This window comes from Aquarana catesbeiana, linkage group LG04, assembly GCF_042186555.1.
Source record: "Aquarana catesbeiana isolate 2022-GZ linkage group LG04, ASM4218655v1, whole genome shotgun sequence".
Taxonomy (NCBI): Eukaryota; Metazoa; Chordata; class Amphibia; order Anura; family Ranidae; genus Aquarana; species Aquarana catesbeiana.
This window is the reverse complement of record NC_133327.1, coordinates 336,446,738-336,468,858: the sequence shown is the minus strand read 5'-3', so window position 1 is coordinate 336,468,858 and position 22,121 is coordinate 336,446,738. Positions and strand designations below refer to the sequence as shown.

The 22,121-nt window shown below is 43.0% G+C and overlaps 1 protein-coding gene across 5 annotated transcripts in view; it reads right to left on the bottom strand.

Annotated features, from left to right (window-relative positions):
* ANKRD6 (ankyrin repeat domain 6) overlaps nt 1–22,121 on the bottom strand; it is a 345,397-nt gene that overhangs the window by 17,511 nt on the left and 305,765 nt on the right. For 2 of the 5 annotated variants that reach the window (XM_073626931.1, XM_073626932.1), the window contains exons 13-16: nt 17,570–17,755; nt 16,219–16,371; nt 15,905–16,018; nt 557–881 (exon numbers count right to left, since the gene is read on the bottom strand). In XM_073626931.1, the coding sequence (XP_073483032.1) occupies nt 557–881; nt 15,905–16,018; nt 16,219–16,371; nt 17,570–17,755 (778 nt within the window). Of the gene's footprint in view, nt 1–170; nt 216–556; nt 882–15,904; nt 16,019–16,218; nt 16,372–17,569; nt 17,756–22,121 lie in introns of all 5 variants that reach the window. The other 3 variants (XM_073626933.1, XM_073626934.1, XM_073626935.1) reach the window with 3 other exon arrangements.

Sequence of the window (22,121 nt, the reverse complement as noted above, 5' to 3'; positions counted from 1 at the left end):
CAGGTATTCGAGCTATGACCCTCGAAGCTCGATCATTTTTTGTTTTGTTTTTTATGATTATGGCTCTGCCTCACCTGCCTCCCCTCACTGCACGTCCCTGCTGGGTGGTGGAGAGATTGTGGAGGATGAATCATTTTCAAACTGCCATCTGATGTCTATGGTGAGCTTACCTGCAATCAATGTCTATGTGCACAGCAACAAAAGGGGACCACTGACTAGAGAAAAACACATTTCTAAGAGTCACTTCACAGTGGCTGAACACTGATTTATTCAAAAGAGCATTTGTAGTTGTAATAAAATACATTTCTTAACAGGGACATATACTGACTATTCAATTAATATGCTAGAAAAACATATCTAGCAGTGCAATAGGTTACAGTGAAGTTTTAGATTTTGGGCCCAGTTTGTTAGGCTTCCACTGTAGTGCCCCAACACTGTCTTACAATCTAGGCTTTTAACTTTTGATTGTTTTGAAATCAGATCAGACATTACAGCTCCCTAACCATATGCCCCTTTAATTACTTGCATCATCATGTGAATAATGTAGTTGACTTACATGCACACACCATGAGATCTTGATTGGGTGGAATCTGGTGTTGTTTGCTAATTTCCTCAGATGGAAGTTCTTTGGAAAGCTCATCAGATAAACTGCTCTGCCGAGTGACAAATGAATGTTGAATGGAGGACTGTGGTAGGATGGAAGTGTCTATGTTGTTGCAGTCCCTGCTGCTGTTTGGACTCTCTGAAGGTGGCTGATCTGTTGACTCGCATGTTGAAGGAGATGATTTGGCTTTAAAAGGTCTGGAATCTCCAGAAAGCTTCAGCTCCAGGTTCTGTATTTTCAGTAAACACCAGGTTTTTAGCTCATTCACCACAGACACCTGGGGAAAATAGACAAATCAGTTACTGACAGTATCAGTGACAGCCAAACTAACAGAGTGCTTCAAGACCAGGGCTACATTGTGGAAATTATCAATTTCAGATAGTAGTAACTGTTTTTGTTTTAAATTATATTCATTTTTAAGTTGTCTTTAGCTCAGTGTAATATTCCTTTTGCCCCGAAAATAACAGAAAACAACAGAAAAACACATTTTGATAAAGCAGCGTTTACAGTATTATTATTATATGTGATTTATATAGCGCCTACAGTTTAAGCAGCGCTTTACAATGTATAGGGGAGACAACACAATTACAGTACAGTTCAATACAAAAGGTACAGGAGGGCCCTGCTCATAGAGCTTACATTCTAAAGGGAAGGGGTGGTGGTACAAAAGGTAATAGCTGCAGAGAATGATTTGATGGGGGTGGCTCGGGGACAGTTGTTATGTGGGTGTGGGATAGGCTTCCCTGAATAAATGAGTTTTCAGGGATCTCCTAAAGGTGGACAGGGTAGGGGCTGATCGGACATACTGGGGCAGGGAGTTCCAGAGGATGGGAGAGGCTCTGGAGAAGTCCTGAAGGTGAGCATGGGAGGAGGTAACAAGGGAGCTAGAGAGCAGGAGGTCCTGGGAGAGCGGAGGGGACGAATTGGGCGATATCTACAGATGAGGTTGGTGATGTAGCTGGGGGCAATGTTGTGGATGGCCTTGTATGTTATGGTTAGCATTTTGAATTTTACACGGTGGCGTAGGGGAAGCCAGTGAAGAGATTGGCAGAGAGGGGCAGCAGTCACGAATCGATTAGTGAGGTGTATTAGTCTAGCAGCAGCATTCATAATAGACTGAAGGGGGGACAGACTGCTTAAGGGTAGGCCATTAAGGAGAGAGAGTTGCAGTAGTCAAGATGTTGCGGAGGATAAGGCGGCAGGATTTAGCCAGTGATTGGATATGGGGGCTGAAGGAGAGATCAGAGTCAAGGAGTACACCCAAGACTTTGGCATGTGTGGAGGGACCAATGGTTGTGTTGTTGATATTAATGGTGAAGCCACGGGGGGGACCGTGAAGGAGGAAATATAACAAGCTCAGTTTTAGAAAGTTTACGTTTGAGGAAGTGGTGTGACATCCATACCGATATGTCAAGTTTGAGATCCGTGAGGAGATCGAGGGGGTGAGTTGAGGAGTGGAGAGATAGATCTGGGTGTCATTGGCATAGAGGTGGTATTGGAAGCCATGGGAGGTTATCAACTGGCCCAGGGAAGAGGTATAGAGTGAGAATAGGAGAGGCCCAAGGACGGAGCCTTGGGGTACCCCAACAGAAAGAGGAAGGGGGAGCGGAGGAGATGGAGTTGTAAGTGACACTGAAAGTGCGCTGAGGTAGGTAGGAGGAGAACCAGGATAATGGAGGCCAAGGGAGTGTAATTTGCTGAGGAGAAGCAGGTGGTCAACTGTGTCAAAGTCAGCAGAGAGGTCTAAAAGTATGGAGTAGTGGCCATTGGTTTTAGCAGTTAGTAGGTCATTGGTGAGTTTTAGTAGGGCAGTTTCAGTAGAATTTTGTGGACAGAAGCCAGACTGTAGGGGGTCGAGAAGGTTGTTGTCCATGAGGTAGCGACTTATTTGGTCATGGACAAGGCGTTCGATGAGCTTGGAGGCAAACGGGAGCAGGGAGATGGGTCTTAAGTTATTCAAACAGGTGGGGTCTAGTGAGGGTTTTTTGAGTATGGGGGTAACCAGTGCATGTTTGAGCGGGGAAGGAAAGGTGCCGGAAGAGAGGGAGAGGTTGAAGATGTGGGTTAGGGAGTTGAGGATAGAGTGGGAAGGGGGTCGCAGTAACTGAGAGGGGACAGGGGACAGGTAGTGAGGTGGGCCATGGAGAGGAGTTTATCAACTTCATCTGTGGTAACTAGGCAAAAGGAGGAGAGTATTGAGTGTGGTGTTGGACCTGATATGTTTGGTAGGGGAGGAATTTGAATGCTGGATATCTCCTTGCGAATTGTGTCGATTTTGCTATTGAAGTGGTTAGCAATCTGTTGAGCGGTAAGCAAGTTGGTGGGTGGGGGCAGTGGGGTGTGAAGTAAGGAATTAAGGGTAGAAAAGAGTTGAGGAGGTTTGGATGAGAGGGTTTTGATGAGAGTGCAGTAATAGGTTTGTTTAGAGGTGTGGAGGCAGAAGTTGTATTTGAGAAGGGCAGATTTGTAGAGGGTAAAGTCTTGCAGGGATTTAGATTTATACCATGCTCGCTCAAGAGCAAGGCTGTGTCTCTTGAGACTTCTGGTGTCGTCTGTTTGCCAGGGTTGTGGCAGATGGGGCCTGGTTCTGCGTGTAGAAAGAGGAGCAAGTACGTTTAGGGAGGATGATAATGTGGTGTTGTAGATAGAAGTGATTAGGTCTGGGCAGGACAGGGGTGTGATTTTGTCATAAAGGCCATCAGTAGAAGATTGAAGAAGGGAAGGGTTGAGCTTGTGAAGGTTCCTGCGAGTAGTGGTTTGTGGGTTGGCAGCATGGGATGTAGGAGACAAGGAGAATGTGAAACGGATAAGGTTGTGATCAGAGAGAGGAAAGGGTGTGTTAGAGAGGTTGAAGGGAGTGCAGCGATGGGAGAATACAAGGTCGAGAGTGTTGCCGTTGGAGTGAGTGGTGGTTTGTGTCCATTGTGTTAGGTTAAAAGAGGAGGTTAGGTTGAGTAGTTTAGAAGTGGTAGCAGTATTAACATTGATCGGAATGTTAAAGTCACCTAGGATGATGGCAGGCACTTCGGATGAGAGAAAAATAGGGTAGCCATGCAGAAAAGTCATCCAGAAAGCGTGACACTGGTCCAGGAGGCCGATAAATGACTGTGACCCTCAGACACGATGGAGAGAAAAGACGAATGCAGTGCAGAGCAGGGGGAAAGAGAGGGAGGTGTGGGAATTACCTGGAAGGTGCATTGAGGGGAGAGGAGAAGTCCGACACCACCTCCTTTTCGTCCACTGGGTCTGCTGGAGTGAGTCCAGAGGAGGCCACTGTGGGACAGGGCAGCTGGAGAGGTAGTGTCAAATTCCTGGAGCCAGGTTGGAACAGTATGGAACACCACATCATCAAAAGTGTTGGCTCCCAGCCTTTTCAGTAACCTCTAATGGGTTTTACATCCTGGATGTATATACAGTGCATCCAGAACGTATTCACAGCACTTCACTTTTTCCACATTTTGTTATGAGCCCTGGTGGTTCCAAACTTTTTCCATTTACGAATGATGGAGGCCAGTATGCTCACTGGGACCTTCAATGCTCCAGAAAATTTCTAGTACCCTTCCCCAGATCAGTGACTCAATACAATCCTGTATCAGAGGTCTACAGACAATTCCTTGGACTTCATAGCTTGGTTTGTGCTTTGACATGCACTGTTAACTGTGGGACCTTATATAGACAAGTGTGTTCCTTTCCAAATCATGTCCAATCAACTGAATTTACCACAGGTGGACTCCATTCAAATTGTAGAAACATCTCAAAGATGATCAGTGGAAACGGGATGCAACTGAGCTCAATTTTGAGTGTCATGGCAAAAGCTGTGAATACTTATGTATATGGTATTTTTTTTTTTTTTCGTTTTTTTATTTTTAATAAATTTGCAAAGATTTAAAACAAACTTTTTTTCACGTTGTGATTATGGGGTATTGTTTTTTTTTTTTTTTTAGGAAAATAATGAATTTGGAATAAGGCTGTAACATAACAAAATGTGGAAAAAGTGAAGCGCTGTGAATACTTTCCAGAAAACCTTTATTGTGTAAGCCTGCCATTGCTGCCCTCCTTTCTGAAAATACTAGCTCCCTGGCTGTCATACTGATCCAATGGCTTTGATTTTGGAACATATGTAAAGATTAGAAGTACTGCTCTATAATTTTCTTAAACGTCATGCTTATTCCAGGTAAGTGTCTCAGATGAATGAAGCCAGAGACCAGCAACTAGCATTTTTAAAAACAATGGCAGCCTCCATATTGCTTTCAGCATTAATTTTGTCACAATAGCAATACATAAGTTGTTAGACCCCCATAACTATTGTATGACTGTGTTCTTTTAATCAGTCTATACTGATTTTTCTATGACTGGAACAGTAGAGACTAGATATCTATTTTACAGAAGGACAAAAAAAGTGTTAAAAGACAAAACAGACAACATACACACATTGACAGAAAGATATAGAAAAAAAAAAGATTTTTCTTGTTTGTATCGTACAAGTCTAGAATCTTTTGTCTTTACCATCGGATGACCAAAGCAGCAGGCCAACTCATGGTGGTCAACAAAGCAAACAAAGCCAACAGGCCCACATAAAAAATAGGTACATAACAAACGGGTAAAGAAGAGCTTGACAGAACTCGGACAGCATCCTGCAGAACCTTACATCCAAAACTGACATCAGGAACATCCACCTGGAAAAACGTTACAAACATGAGAAATGAAGACCAGGAAGAAGCCTTGTAAATCTGAGAAAAAGATTCTTGATGCTGAAAAAGCCATGAAGCAAACAGATCTGGTAGTGTGTGCTTTAACAGGGATGGGAGGAACACTATCCTTGTCTAATCAAACTAGCAAGGTGGAGTGAGAAGATCTAGAAGAACAAAGTGAGAATCCGACTGCCTAAAGACTTTAGGCCTCCGGACAACTTTATCCTTGTGTAACACTGCTGTATGGCTTTTTTTGCCCACATTTCTCATGTGGGTCACAGGAGTGCATTTAGTTCTACACTCCTATGACTCAGATTCAGCCTTCAGCAGGCTAAACCCAGCTGTTGGCTGACGTCGCAGAGCCACTTCAGGCTCTGCAGGGATCCTGACAAAAGTAATAATAACTATAAGCGCATATACAGAAAAAAGCATACAATAATCTGAGCATATCAGGTTAGCTAGGCGTATAGTTCATGGCTATAGTATTGGCAGTCCAGGGGTTAATTAGGATCTGACAGTTCAGAGCATGTAAAGTAGGTTGGTGGAGTGGTAGATCTAGGAGGCGGCTGCTGTCCTCAGAGAGCTGGCTCTGTGGTAGGCAAGAGGGGTTGAAGAAAGGAAGCGCCACCTGAGTGCAGTATTAGTGGGTATGTTTAACGACACATAATAAAGTAACACTTACACGAAAAAAATGAATAAAAAGGCTCATTTGTAAATGGGCAGTCCTTGTGGATTCCTCGAGCTCCAGTCCGGAAGGTGTACCAGCGGTGTAAGCCCTCATGCACACAGGCTGTTAAAAAAACGTTATGAAAACGCCAGTATCTTTGCAGTGATTTTTTTTAACTTTTTTCAGCGTTTTTGCAATAGCGTTTTTGAGCGTTTTTGAGTGTTTTTCCACGTTAGCGTTTTTGAGCGTTTTTTTTTTTTTCAAATTTTTTTTTTTTTTTCAATGGATCAAAAACGCTAAAAAACATTGGTGAATGACGTTTTTGAGCGTTTTTCAGCGTTAGAGCGTTTTTACAGCTGAAAAACGTCTCTCAGAACCCACTGGTCCTGGGTTTTTTTTACAGCTTAAAAACGCCTATGCCACTTGCAGCTCAAAAACGCCTAGGTGGACATGAAGCCATAGACTAACATAGACAGGCCTTTTTAAGCTGCAAAAAAAGCTCAAAAAAGCAGCTGTAAAAACGTCCGTGTGCATGAGGACTAAGGCTGCAGGTGGAAGCTGTTCAGCAAGTGGTTCTTCCTGTGGCCATCAGGGAGAAGCCGGCGTGGAGCGCACGAAGGATGTGCGTGACTTCACGGGTCGTCCAGCGGCTTCCAGGTACACTCCAGGGGGAGGGCTTACACCGAGGGAGGGTTCAGGCAGTAGGTGAGCACTGATTAGGCTAATCAGTGCTCACCCACTGCCTGAACCCTCCCTCGGTGTAAGCTCTCCCCCTGGTGTGTACCCGGAAGCTGGAAGCCGCTGGACGACCCGTGACGTCACGCACATCCTTCATGCGCTCCATGCCGGCCCCAGCTTCTCCCTGATGGCCACAGGAAGAACCACTTGCTGAACAGCTTCCACCAGCAGCCCTACACCGCTGGTACACCTTCCGGACTGGAGCTCAAGGAATCCACAAGAACTGCCCATTTACAGATGAGCCTTTTTATTCATGTTTTTCTTGTAAGTGTTACTTTATTATGTGTCATTAAACATACCCACTAATACTGCACTCAGGTGGCGCTTCCTTTCTTCACCCCCTCTGCAGGGATCCTGACCATATTGTCTGGATCCACCCAGATGGCTGACTGGCAACTGATTCAACCTTTCAGCCACTGAACGCCTGAGGCAACCGCTCCTGCCCCCTCCACAGCCCAATGCTCTAGTGAGCACTGACAGTCACTGCTCTCTGCTCAGTTAAGGCTGAGAACTGATCGATTAGCGGTCATGTGACCACTAGGCTCTCGGTATTACAGCTGGTGGGGGACAGCTGCAGCATCACACCGATGATGCAGCCATGTAGGTGAGAATGTATTTTTTAATCTTGCACTTCTTTTTTAAAAATATGAAAGGCGTATCAAAAACTGGTAAACAGTGCAAAAGTAAATCAAAATAAGTGAAAGCACACTGTTGTTAAGACACAATTAATGCTGAACTTTCAATAGTAGAATCGTGTATGAAATATTTTTGTTGTAAGAATGTTTTGTTCGATTTTCTAATGGTTACTATACCTGACATTCATTTTTGACCGTAGTGGCAAGAAAACTCAAAGGAGCAGGATGGAAAAAAATGTTTGCAAAAAATTTCTAATTGTATGTGGTTTTCGTTCAGGAAATGACCTTCATTCCAAAATCAAATGTTTAAAAGCAAACAACATTTTCGAAAGACATCCACAAGCCATCAAAAGTACTGAGAATTGTAGTAAAAGTCTTTACAAAAATCTACTAGGCTATGGCCAGTTAAAAACTGATGTGTTATCTACTAGTAAACTGCCATTGTATACCCTGATTCACTTTATGTTAGGTTCTTTTTAGTTTTTTTTTTTGAAAGTCTGATGTCTATGCAAGTGAACAATCAGGGGTTAATGTTTACCAATTGTGGGTCATTGATTCACAGATCGTTTGCTACTTTTTTTTTATTGCTGGGAATTGGCCAGCTGCATGATACCAATGATCTTTTTAGCTGTATGTAAGGTTAACATGCTGACCACAGCTGTAGGGGGCAATCTTCCCATTAAGCACCAATGTAAGGAGAATTTTTCCTGCTGTACAATAATGAACTGGATTTACCAAGGTGTCCTGGATACCTGAAAATTATTTCATGGGTTCCTTAGGAGTTCAACTAACAGAAGAGCCCTGGTTGTCAGATTAGGAGATTTTCAGGGGAAATCCATTCTATGTGAACAATTTTCTCAAAATTGCTATAAAAATTTGAAGAAACACAGCTAAACAAATTCATAATCTGTTAGTAGATCTGAGTATTATACATATGCACATTGAGAATGAGGTAGGGCAGGGGGAAGAGCTAACAGCAGTGCACAGAGCGTACTGAGCCAACGTGGAAGCAATGGTATACTAGTAGCCATGGCCAAATACAAACCTTGCAATTATGTGGTTTGATAGTTATTGACTTGCAGGGGATTAAATTATAAAGTAAGGTAGTCTTGTAAACAAACAGCACTGATTTGAGAATACAAAGGCAAAAAAATTTTAAAAAAAGGATTTTGACTCACCTGTAAATTCCATATCTTGGAGCACAGTACAGGACACGGGCAGAATATTCATAGACTCTGGATATAGGCTGGTACCTTCATGTGACTGGACACTGCCCATGATTTTGAAAACTTGCCCCCTGTGTGTCTTCCCTATAACCCTACCCCACTCCATGAGCCCCCAGTTTTGTAGCAAGCAATGCAGAGTAACCCAGGGTTAAAGGGGAGGGTTAGAAACCTTTACATCTTTCCTCAAAAGGTACTGGAACAACTACTCCCCAGGACAAGAGATGTTTCAGAGTACTCCACAAATTTGACTGTCCTTGGGCAGATTTTGGTTGTTTTAAAAGTGGTGAGGGGTAGAGTTTTGAACTGTATTTTGAACCCTTTTAAAATCATCAATTGAATCCACAGGTCTGAGACATTTGTGACCCAGAGATAGCCAAACTGTAGCAAATGTCCCCCCACTCTTAGGAGAGAGGACACTGCTTCATTTGGGGATGAATTGGTTGGTTTTGTAGGTCAAGTCTTACGCTGAAAGAACGGCTGAATATGGGCTTGGAAGTGGAAATCTGATAAGAGCGCTCAGGTGCTCTGCATTTTTAAGTAGTAGAGGCACCTGAGGAAGGGATTTTGTAACATTCCACTATGGTAGAAGAACCTTTCCGTCTATTAAATCTTTAATGAATTCATTAAGTGTCTTGCCAAATAGATGTACTCCTTTAGAAGGTAATACATGCGAGGCATCTTTTGCAGACAATAAATAAAATAATAATAAACAGCACTTACAGTCCAAATTGCATAACAGTGATTAATAGTGAATGATAATCTATAACATATGCTTCAAAATTGACATAAAGTCCTCTGTGCTCCAAAAAATATATATATGTATATTGGAGTGGTTCACCACTTTAGTCCAAATACATGACAGTGACCAATAGTGATACACCAACATAACATATAGTCCAAAATCTTGTATAAAGTGCATGGTGCTCCAAAGTCTTCAAAAGTGCTGAAGTTCTTCAAGTAAACAAACCGTGCAAAGTGCCACACTCCCCTCTTGTATCCCCACTCACCAGATGGAATGGACCCTCAGCTTTTCAGTCTTGGGGTCAAACACGCTTAATATCTGGTGTTGAGGAAATCCCAGGTTTCAGAGGCTTCTTAACAGATATCCCAAATGCTGCTGTTATAAGCAGCCGAAAATAATCTCCTCGGTGTAATTGGTTTTATCTCAGCAGTCCTTCAGCAGGGTGATGACACTTCCGGGCCCCTCCCCTGAATGTAAATCAGACTTCTAATATAATTATTGGAAAATCCCACTTTCTCCTTCAGATTTTAAGGATGAGACGTCCTGGCAGACCACACCGTCCAGGCTCTAACAGTGGTATTGGTTTTGCATGAAAAATAGCCACGGATTACTGTATAAATGGCACTGGCAGGGAAGGGATTAAGTGTTCCCTAGGGAGGTGTTTCTAACTGGGGGGGGAGTGTACTGACAGGGAGTAGAGAGAGATCACTGTTCCTGATCACTAGGAACAGCAGATCTCTCTCTCCTCCCCTATCAGAATGGGGATCTGTTTGTTTACATTGACAGATCCCCGTTCTGGCTCTCTGTGGAGTGATCGCAGGTGGCCGGCGGACATCGCAGCTGCCACTCACACGCATCGGCTCCGGCGACAGAACGCAAGCGCGCATCTCCTATTGCTCTTAGAGCAGCTAACGTACAGCTACGGCGATTTGTGCAGCCGTGCCAACCTACCACAGTATAATGACGGCGGCTGGTCGGCAAGCGGTTAAAACGATTAAAAAAAAAATTCCCCAACTCTGGCTATGTTTTGACTATGTTTGCTGTTTACCTTTTATTATTATTATTATTATTAAACTAGATTTTTACTGCACTTCTGTCTCGGTTTGATTCATGGTATCTGACAGTAGGCGAAGGCCATGAATTCAGAAGATGCAGTAAATCCACTTGTTGGTAATATTTTTTCCAGATTGGATGAGCAGGATCACCGCATGGATCAGTTTGCCAAGGCGTTACAGGTGCTCCTGAGTCACACGGCTCACCTGGAATCTCCCACTGTGGCTGCTCCGGTACAACCTGTGTTGCAGGCCACCCCTGCTGCTGTCTCTGTGCAGGTACCTGCCTCGAGTATTACCTCTTTAGGATGTATGTCTGGTTCTGCTCCTCTTCCCCATCGATTTGGGGGCGATCCAGTCCAATGCAGAGGGTTTCTCAACCAGGTTGAGATATGCCTTGAGATGCTGCCCCAGGCGTTTCCCAAGGACAGAAGCAAAGTAGGTTTTGTGATACCTTTGCTTTCTGAGAGAGCCTTGGCCTGGGCAAACTCTCTATGGGAGACGCAAAAACCCATTGTCCTGAGTTACCCAGAGTTTGTGGCTTCCTTTAAAAGGGTATTTGACGTTCCAGCACGCTCCGCTTCAGCTGCCAAGTGCCTCATGTCCATCAAACAGAGTACGAGAACTGTTACCGATTACGCCATTGAATCCGTACTCTGGCTGCAGAGGTTGCTTGGAACAATGAGGCCCTCGTGGCTGCTTTTTCTCATGGTCTCTCAAATACCATCAAAGATGAGATAGCAGCCCGAGATATACCCACTGAGTTGGAGAAGTTACCAAGTCGTCAAGTGAGGGTGAACCCATGCACTTGGGCTTCACACGAAGCCCGTCTCTCTGGGGATGAGAGAACCTTTAGGAGGAGGGAGAGATTGTGCCTTTATTGTGGCCAGGCTGGTCACTGTTTTAAGTCTTGTCCTACCCGTCCTGGGAACGCCCAAACCTTGAGGCCGTGTAGCAGACAGACCTTAGGTGCCGTTGTTTCATACCCAGTTATCCAGAAGGATAAGTCCCTGGTTTCAGTAACCCTTTCTTGGTCTAAGTCATCCATCGAGATACAGGCTCGAATCGACTCTGGGGCTGCAGGCCTGTTCATTGATGCTTCCTTTGTATCGAAGCACTCGATTCCGCTGCAGCTTTGTGCCACTCTACTTGCCATTGAGGCTCTTGACGGGAGACTTCTACAGCCTGCCCATGTGACCCATGAGTCTGTTCCATTGTCCATGGCCCTAGGGGCTCTTCACCATGAGATAATCCAATTCCAAGTCATTTCCTCACCTAAGTTTTCGGTGGTTATTGGTTATCCTTGGTTACAGAGGCACAACCCCTCTTTTGATTGGCTTTGTGCTGATGTCCTTTCCTCATTGCCACAATGCAGCAAGACATGTTTTCAGAAGGTGGCTAAGGTCCTGTGCACCTCTTCACTCTCCTCCATGCCGGAGAAGTACCGCGATTTTAGTGATGTCTTTGACAAAGGTCAAGCCGGTACTTTGCCTCCACACTGGTCGTATGATTGCGCAATTGACCTTCAACCTGGTGCCATACCCCCTCGTGGCTGGGTTTACCATTTGTCAGTTTTGGAGGATAAGGCCATGGAGGAGTATGTTGCAGACGCACTTTCTCGAGGATTCATCCGCAAATCATCTGCTGGTGCTGGTTTCTTCTTTGTGAAGAAGAAGAGTGGTGAACTGAAACCTTGTATTGATTATAGGGGTCTCAATCGTTTCACGATTAAGAATGCCTATCCGATTCCGTTGATTATGGAGTTATTTGACCGCCTCAAGGGAGCAACGGTTTTCACAAAGCTTGATTTGAGAGGGGCATAAAAAGGATTAAGAAGGGAGACAAATGAAAAACTGAATTTAATACCACAATAGGCCATTACGAGTACCTCATAATGCCATTTGGCCTTTGCAAAGCCCCGGCAGTTTTCCAGGAATTTATCAACGATGTCCTCCGAGATTTGTTGCAGATATGTGTGGTGGTTTATCTCGACAATATCCTCATATTTTCCAAGTCTCTAGAGAGCCACCACACAGATGTCTGTCGTATGCTTCAGAAGATGAGAGAAAACAATCTCTATTGTAAATTGGAGAAATGCAAGTTCCATCGCGAACAGGTTAAATTCCTGGGTTATGTCATTACCACTTCTGGTTTTTCGATGGACCCAAAGAAACTTTCTGCAGTCCTACAGTGGCACGACCCGTGGGTATAAGTCCTCTGCAATGTTTTCCTGACTTTGCCAATTATTATCGGAAGTTTATTCGTAACTTCTCGTCCCTGGTCAAACCCCTGACTGATATGACCAGAAAGGACGGTAACCCACAGAGTTGGTCTCCGGACTCCGTTAAGGCATTTGTTTCTGCTCCAGTGTTGGCACATCCCGATCCTACACTACCCTTTATCCTTGAAGTTGATGCTTCTGAGACTGGAGTTGGCGCCGTTCTGTCTCAACGTTCTACCCCTGAGAGCGCTATGCATCCGTGTGGCTACTTTTCCAAGAAATTGGCACCTGCGGAATGCAATTACGAGATTGGGGACAGAGAGTTGTTAGCGATAATTTTCGTCCCTAAGGAATGGAGACATCGCCTTGAAGGTACCACTGTGCCGGTTCTCATTCTTACTGACCATAAGATTCTCACATTCTTGTCTGAGGCTAAACGCCTCTCTCCCAGAAGGGCGCGATGGGCTCTTTTCTTGTCAAGCTTCAATTACATAGTCTCATTCTTACCCAGTACTAAGAATGTAAGAGGTGATGATTTGTCATGACAATTTTCCTCCACTTCCAAGTTGGAATCGGTCAAGTTCCAGTGATTCCTCCTGATCATATTTTGGCTATGGTTCGCACCAGTCTCACTTATCCTTTGGCTGACAAGATTCTTGCCGCTCAGATCCATGCTCCTCCTGAGAAACCTTGTGACTGCTGCTTTGTTCCTGACTGCCGTGCTCCAAACGTACCATTCTCCCAAGGCTGCTGGTCACCAAGGGAAAAATCAACTCTTTTGGGCCATTTCTCAACAATTCTGGCGGCTTAGTCAACGTGCTGATGTAGCCGCCTTTGTAGCTGCTTGTTCCGTGTGTGCTCAGAGTAAGACACCACAACATCTTCCAGTGGGCCTCCTACAACCCATAACCAATGGAGAGAGGCCTTAGACCCACCTGTCCAAAGATTTCATTGTGGAGTTACCCAACTCTCAGGGCAAAACAGTTATCCTTATGGTGGTTGATCAGTTCTCGAAAATGTCTCATTGCATTCCACTTAAGAAGTTGCCCACATCTAAGGAACTGGCTTCCATTTTTGCTCGAGAGATCTTTCGCTTCTATGGGCTACCCAAGGTGTTCATCTCGGACAGGGGTAGTCAGTTTGTGTCCCAGTTCTGACGGGCCTTTTGTGCACAGCTGGGAATTCAGCTTGCTTTCTCCTCTGCATATTACCTGCAGTCTAATGGGGCCGCTGAACGAGCCAACCAGTCCTTGGAGCAGTTTCTACGTTGCTATATTTCTGACCATCGTAACAACTGGTCAGACCTCTAACCTTGGGCGAAGTTTGCTCACAATAGTGCCTTGAATTCTGCTTCCTGATTGTCCCCATTTATGACGAACTATAGTTTGCAACCTTCCTGTTTGACTCATTTTTTCTGCAGAGCATTCCTGCAATAGAGGAGCATCTCCGTGGTCTTCGTTCCACTTGGGCACAAGTCCAGGAGGCTTTGCGACATGCCAATGATAGGTACAGACTCCATGCTGACCGCAGCCGCCTGCGCCTTCCTACCAGGTTGGGGACAGGGTCTGGCTGTCATCTCGCAACCTCTGACTTCATGTTCCCTCACTGAAGTTCGCACCTGGGTTTATTGGGCCTTTCCGTATTCTTCACAGGATTAACCCAGTGGCTTACGCATAACTTTCCTTCTAATATGCATATTTCAAATGTATTTCATGTCTCCTTATTAAAACCTTTGGTCTGCAACCGCTTTACCACCTCATTGCCACATCCTCACCCTGTACAGGTTGAGAACCATGAGGAGTATGAGGTACAGTCTATTGTTGACTCCCATAGGTTCCGTGGGCGCCCCATGAGTACCTGGTGCATTGTAAAGGGTACGGTCCGGAGGAATGCTCTTGGGTCTCATCCTCGGATGTACATGTCCCTGTCCTCCTCCATGTTTTCCATAGATGTTTTCCCCTCAAACCTGGTGATCCTCTGAGGGGGAGGGGTCGTTGAGGAGGGGGTACTGTCAGGGCTGGGCTCAGCCCTTCCTTCTCAGAGCAGATCGCTCAGCTGTCGGCTAATTACCAGCTCCAATCTTTTCCACAGTGACTCACCTGAGGATGATATCCTGCTTGCCAGTCCTGCTGGTTACTTAAGCTGTTCAGATCCTCTCTGCCTTCGCCAGGTTAACATATCAGAGACTCTCTTCTGTGTACCTGTTAAAGACTTGCTTGGCTGACGTCCCTTCTGGTTCCTGATCCTGCTTGCTGTTCCACTACGCTGATTCTCCAGTTTCCTGATTTCCTGGCTTGTCCTGAAGTACGCCGATCCCTGGCTCCCTGACGTCCTGGCTTGTCTGACTATCCGTTCCGGTTACCGATCTCTGGCTATGTTTTGACTACATTTGCTGTTTACCTTTTTATATTATTAAACTAGTGTGATTTTTCTGCACTTCTGTCTCAGTCTAATTCATGGTTTCTGACACTAGGAGAAAGTGGGCAGCCTTGACGAGTACTCCTCTGTAACAGAAACAAGTCCAACAGCTGGGAATTGGTACGCACTCGGGCCCAATAATATCTATAAGAAACTGAAGCCACTGCAGAAAGACAGGCCCAAACCAAATCTCAGATAGGTGCACTCCACTGAATCAAATGCCTTCTCTGCATCAAGTAAAGCAATGACTTTTGTACCCATATTATCATTAGGCACAGATAGATTTAGAAAGAGGCATCTAATATTGATAATATTGTTGCCCATCATAGGCATAAAACTGCTTTGATCCAGTTGGATCAGGTCATCCAACACCGTAGAAAATTGAGTAGCTAAAATTTTTGCACGTATCTTTGCATCCACATTGAGCAAGGAAATCGCCCTGTAGGAGGCACACTCATGAGGGTCTTTCCCTGGTTTGGGCACCAACACAATAATTGCCTCTGCCATAAAAACTGGCAAGAGAGTCCAATGAGAGATACCGAGATAACAGGTCTGTAAGCCTGGGGGCCAAAAGTTCAGCATGCAGAGAATAAAACTCGGTGGATAGAACATCAGCCCTGCAACCACCCTATGGCTTCCTGAACTTCCTCCAGTGAAATAGCAGAGTCAAGCTTTTCATGTTTGGAGGGCTCTAGGATGGAAAAGGAGACAGAGTCCCAAAAAGCCTCCAGCTCAGGCACCCCATACTTCACACGGGAGGCATAAAGATCCCCAGATCATGTCGTTTTAGGTAAGAATAAATATATCTATGAATAAATCATGGCACTTTTGTTTGTATTCAGCATCTACTTACACATTTTATGGCACTATAACAACTGAAAAGAGTCAAATAGCTATAAGACTTTTATACCTGCCGTTTATCAGCTTCATTTTTCTGCACTTCAGACTGTTGCTGGAGGCGGCAGATACATTCCGCCCTCTCTGCAGACATCCTCTCCATCATTAACTTGTCCAAGACACGCAGCTACACACAGATCAATAACAAAGGGAGTGAGATATTGTGTACTAGAGGAATTTGCTCAGACTTGGCATACGCTAAACTATTTTGGTATTCAAAAACTGCTAACACAATCAATACCAAATACTTATTACAAGCTGACTAGGTTTTACGAATGCTTATTAAATCTTTAGGATTGGGTACATCAGCAGTAAAGAGCATCGCACCTGGTGCTGGGTTTTACTGTCCATCTGCCCCAGTTTTGCATTCATTTGATCTTGCACAGTGCCAATCTCAGCTTTTATTTCCTCCTTGGTGGCTTCCAGTTGGTTCTCCAGCTTACTTATGAGTGGCTCACAGCGACAACCATTGATGGGAGCCTACAGAGAACATACAATCAAATATTTTAACACATTCTTACCAGATGTTTTCAGATCAAGAGCTCTTTGTGTGTTCTCTGTTATATAGCTTTGTTATCAAAGTTAGGCCTCGTTTACACGGGCATATTTAAAGTGTTAGTAAACTGCAGTTTTTTGGGGTTTTTTTCCAACATGCAAGGCAATGTCATAATGTGCTAGTATACATCGCATACTAGCGCATTATGTGAAACTTGCCTTATAACAAAGCCCCTCCAGCAACGCTCTGTCACCGCTGAAGGCGCTTCCATCTTCACCCGGTCTCCGGCTGTGTGAGTGGTCAGAGCCGCGATGACATCACTCCCGCGTATGCATGTGGGAGCTGCCATTTGTGGTACAGGACTCTGAAGGAAGAGCCCAGGTGGCCGTTCCTTCAGAGCGCATGCGCCGGTGACGTCGCCGGCTGCATCTACAGTTCAGCTATAGGTAAAAATTACGCATAGAAGTTTACTCCCAGTTTAAACATACACCCGTGTGAGGGCTGTGTTTTGCCTGCACAGGATGCACAGGTGTTATGTGCATCCATGTGCAGGCAGTCCCATTTATGTCAACTGGGATGCAGTGGCTACACAGACAAAGCCACTGCTCCCAATTTGACATCTGTGTGGGTCCCCGAACGCAGTGTATGTTCCCACAGGGGTGTCAAATTGGGACACAGCTGATGCGTCCCAGTTGACAGGAATGGGATTGCCTGCACACGGATGCCACGGTCCTCACACAGGTGTATGCATAAGTATGCCCATGTGAAATTGACCTAAGGGCTGTTTAACATAGCTATTCCACTCCGTTTAGCAGGGGATCGGCATACGGATATCCTGCTGAGTCAGAGCTGAATGGGAGAGATGTCAGTTTTTTACATCTGTGCCTGTTCAGTTTATGCCCTTGCATAGGTGTACACTGTAGTACACTTGTGTGAACAAGGCCTAACTGCACTTTGGACATTACCACTGCTATGTGTCACCTGTCAGAGCTAACAAAAAGGATGAATTTATTTTACAGTATATGAAGAATTTTTACAGATGCCTCAAAATTGAACAAACTGTTTGATTAAAACAAAAATGAAGCTCAGGACACAGTAAAAAGGAGATTTTTTTTTTTTACTTAATTTCTTCAATTTTTATTTCATCTTGTACATGTAGTATCCTTGACTTTATGGCATTACTTGCATAACTTTGCCATCCTTTCCCCTGTACAGTGTGTAGAGCTGGTATGCCCGAGCTTCATGAGGAAGAAATGGTGGAGATGGGACTCTGTGCTTGCTCTTTCTCCTGTGGTTGTGTCCTGTTTGCTGCCCACTACAGAACAATTGCTGATCAGCAGGTGAAGTTGGATCTGAAAGAGCTGAAATCTGAGAGAACAAGAAAACAGGAAGTTACCTCACAAGATATTTTCTAGGATGCAGAGAATGCAAAAATGCAAAAAAAACAATGCAGGTTTGTGTGCATGGTAGTATACTAATGTAATGCAAGTTTCATTGTGCGTTGTATCATTTACATTTTTGCTTCGCATTTGACATATGAAGGATATTTTTTCCTTTCTGATCAGTGCCGCCTATCAGTGCCCTTCAGTGCTGCCTATCAGTGCCACCTATCAGTGCCACCCATTAGCGCCCATCAGTGCCACCTATCAGTGCAGCCTCATCAGTGCCACCTATCAGTGCTGCCTTATCAGTGCAGCCTATCAGTACCCATCAGTGCAGCCTCATCAGCGCACATCAATGAAGGAGAAAAATTACCTGTTTGCAAAATTTTATAACAAACTATTAAAAACGTTTTTTTTTTTCTTCGAAATTTTCGGTCTTATTTTTGTTTTTTTAGCAAAAAATAAAAAACCTTGTGGTGATTAAATACCACACAAAAAGAAAGCTCACACAAAAAGAAAGCTCTATTTGTGTGAAGAATATTATAAACATTTCATATGGGTACAGTGTAGCATGACCACACAATTGTCATTCAAAGTGCAACAGCACTGAAAGCTGAAAACTGGCCTGGGCAGGAAGGGAGTGAAAGTGCCCGGTAAGCAAGTGGTTAAGCAATAAGAAGGGTCTTCTTGTTAACTGCAATCAAAATGCGTCTGAAAGCAAAAAGCATCTCAACACGCTGTACTGTGTTCAGTCTATGTGTTTCATGGTAATCCCGCCTTTTCAGAACTGAGAATATCCTTTCATATAAACTTTGATGATAAATTAAAGTCCATCTAAAAAAGTAACGGTACATCTAAAAACAATAGTTGATTTATTAGAATCAACTATCTCAATGTCAATCTAAGAAAATTGTCAAGAATTGTTAATAAGTAGATTATGTCCTTCAAATATGAAAGTAAACTCTCCACATGGGGGCACAAAAAATGAGTTTACTCGCTATATGAGTCAAAGTTTGTATACCAGATACGATTGGTCTAACTGGAGGTTCGTTCATTCTTATGGGTCTTATGAAGGGCATAAAATGTAAGGGTGATAGGATGTTTAACCTGCAAAAAATCTTGCGTCCTTACTAATTAGTCGCTCCTTATATGCTGTATTTATGATCTCAAAAAAGGAGTGTTGGAAATTAGAAGCAATAGTAGGTGGTACCCTCTGCTACCAAGTGCTATTTTTCTAAATTCTTTCACACATCCCTACATATTGATCCTGTGTCATAACAACAATATTACACCCCTTATCGCATGGTTCAATGACTAGATTTTTACGTTTCAAAAGTGATTGCAGTGCCTGTAAACGACTTCTTGACAAAGCTGGCCTTTTTACATGAAATCCGATTTCACATCCCTCATTACCAACTTAGTAAAGAGTTCAACTTATGTATTTTTTTGAATTGGGAACTTTCTTGTATTCTCTATAGGGTACCAGGGCCTCCTGCCTCTCCTCAAATGACACATTTGTTGAATCCTCATCATACTGTATACACTACTTTACCAAAGGTATTAAGTAAAGCTTTGTGCATTAGTCCAAATCATTTGGTGGAGGGGGTATTTATGGTGTGGGGTTGTTTTTCAGGGGTCAGGCTTGGCCCCTCTTAAGGCGTCAGCATACCAAGACATTTTTGGACAATTTCCTGCTCCCAACTTTGTGGAAACAGTTTGGGGATGGCCCCTTCCTATTCCAACATGACTGAGCAGCAGTGCACAAAATAAGGACCATAAAGACATGGATGAGCGAGTTTGGGGTGGAGGAACTTGACTGGCCTGCGCAGAGTCCTAACCTCAACCTAATAGAACATCTCTGGGATGAATTAGAGCGGAGACTGCAAGCCAGGCCTTCTTATCCACATCAGTGGACCTCACAAATGCGCTTCTGGAAGAATAGTCAAACATTCCCATAGACACGCTCCTAAACAATGTGGACAGCCTTCCCAGAAGAGTTGAATCTGTTATATCTTTCTTTACTTTTTTAAAGGCAATTGATATTTGGTTGATTGGTTGGGTCTGGTTGTTTTTCCTTCCCCAACCTTTGTCCCCACTTGTATGGCTACTCACAGGTTTGCCCTGGCCTCGATACCTGGATATGGGTTTTCCTTGTGCTTCTGGCCTTCGATTGCGCTCCTCTGTGAAGCACAGATGGCAATGGTGTTCTATCTGTGGCCCATCTTTTGGTTTGGAATGACGTCTCTTCCGGTGATGTGGCTTCAGGTTCGGTCCCTTCCATATGGCGAATGGCGGCAGCATCTTGCCACTTACCCTGCACTTGTGGGGAGAGAACTTCCCCCTCCACCTGGTAGTTTTGTCCTGGCTGACATCTTGGCAGGATTTTCTCACAACTCCAACAGTGGAGGGGGCAGTTCTTGGGGGGACACAGAGAATATAAAGGGTGGGGACACGGTGGTTTAATTCTTTCCCTTTCATGTCCGCATGACCACACATATAATCACTAACTACGTGAGAATATGATGATGGTAAGAATGTCTTGTATTTCTTTTTCTTTAAATGGTTTCTAAATAACTTTTTTAGTCTATAATTTGACCAAGGGTTTATATTTCTTGTGTATTTTTTAGTGAACTTAGTAAAATTTGGGAACTCTTCTCTTCTCTTTGCTTGTAAAACGTCCCGTGATTTTGGTCTCTGAGCCTAGCCTTTAATATCCCCTTCTGGGGGTTTATTTTATATCATTTGGGACCCCAATCTTAAGTAATGTTCTATCCAGATTCATCCTATTCTGCCTAACATTTCAGCAAAATATGTGGGTTATTCATATATCTATGTTTATATCATTTAGATTTGGCCCACCTGTGCCTCTTCTTGATTGGGTGGGGGGAGGGTGGAATGTAATCAACCACATTATTAACTATTGGATAATTGTTTTTGTATAGTTTGTGTTCATTTTAGGTGTTTTGAATAAAATAAATGAACAGCTTCTACTCCTTTAGTATCAACCCATGTCTCTTCTTTGCTGTAAACCATTGCAGGGGATTAACTTTCCATATGGAAGAAAAATATATTTCCAATATATTTAGAAACAAATATATATATGGTACATATATTTACAATATATTGGCCTACGCTAATACATTTTAACATGTATTCCAAAAATGTACCTTAAAATATATTTTCCAAAGGCATATATTTAAAAATATATTTTTTTTAATATATTTTCCAGATATTTTTGAACATCTAAAAAAATAGATTTAAACATATATTTGTAAATGCATTCCAAAAAAAATTGTTTAAATGTATTTTATGCCTGACATATATTTGAAAATACATTTTTAAAATATATTCCTAAGATTTTTTAACATATTTAAAAGTCATTTTAACATATATTTTTATATCATTTGTAAATGCATTCCAAAAATGTAGATTAAATGTGTTTTCAAAGACATATATTTGAAAATGTAATTTAAAAAAATATTTTTCAGACGTTTTTTAATAAATAAAAAAGGTATTTCGACATATATATTCAAATATATTTGTAAATGCAAATGTAAATATATTGGAAAATATATTTTTTAAATATATTTTTCCGATTCTTTTTAACATCTAATAAAGGCATTTCAACTAACATGTTTAATAATTTTTTGTAAAATTTAATTAAAAGTACTGTAAAAAAAAAAAAAAAAAAAACCTATAACATAGATAACATTATGAATACATTTAAAAGAGACCCACTCCCATTTTAATACAGTTTGTTTTACTCTTTTAAAACTTAAAAATAATCAAAACCAAAAGATTCAAACAAAATATTTTATTTTTTTATAAGATTTCAAACAAATCATCCATTTAATACAAAGCAAATACAACGCTCACATCCACTTTACATTCCCAGAGCATTCCTGTACAAGTCATTCTGAATTGAGAAAGCTTGTCGGATGTCCAGAAAAATGTCTTCAAGAAAAATACAGCAAGTCCAGTTGCCTTGATTTATTTTTTTACAGATATACCATGACCTGGATGACTGAGAACCTTCCCAGTCCGAGGATCTTGTCTGCTTACTAGGTGCCAACTCCAAAGGCACGCCACAGCCTGACATGCAATAAATCCAAATATAAGAGAAGAGCACTCCGGAGTGCGGTTCTTCTCTCATATTTGGACATAATCCATTTAAGTCATATAGATTTGTTGGCAAGCCCACTACAGCATAGTGCGCATTTGTTGTTTAAATAAAAACACATTTATTCTTGAGGAATGAAGCTGGTATTGCCACAGGATGGCCAGGAACTATATTCATGAGAACTAAATGCCCCAGTTTGACTTCTCTATCCCTGCAAATAGCAGCATGGTCA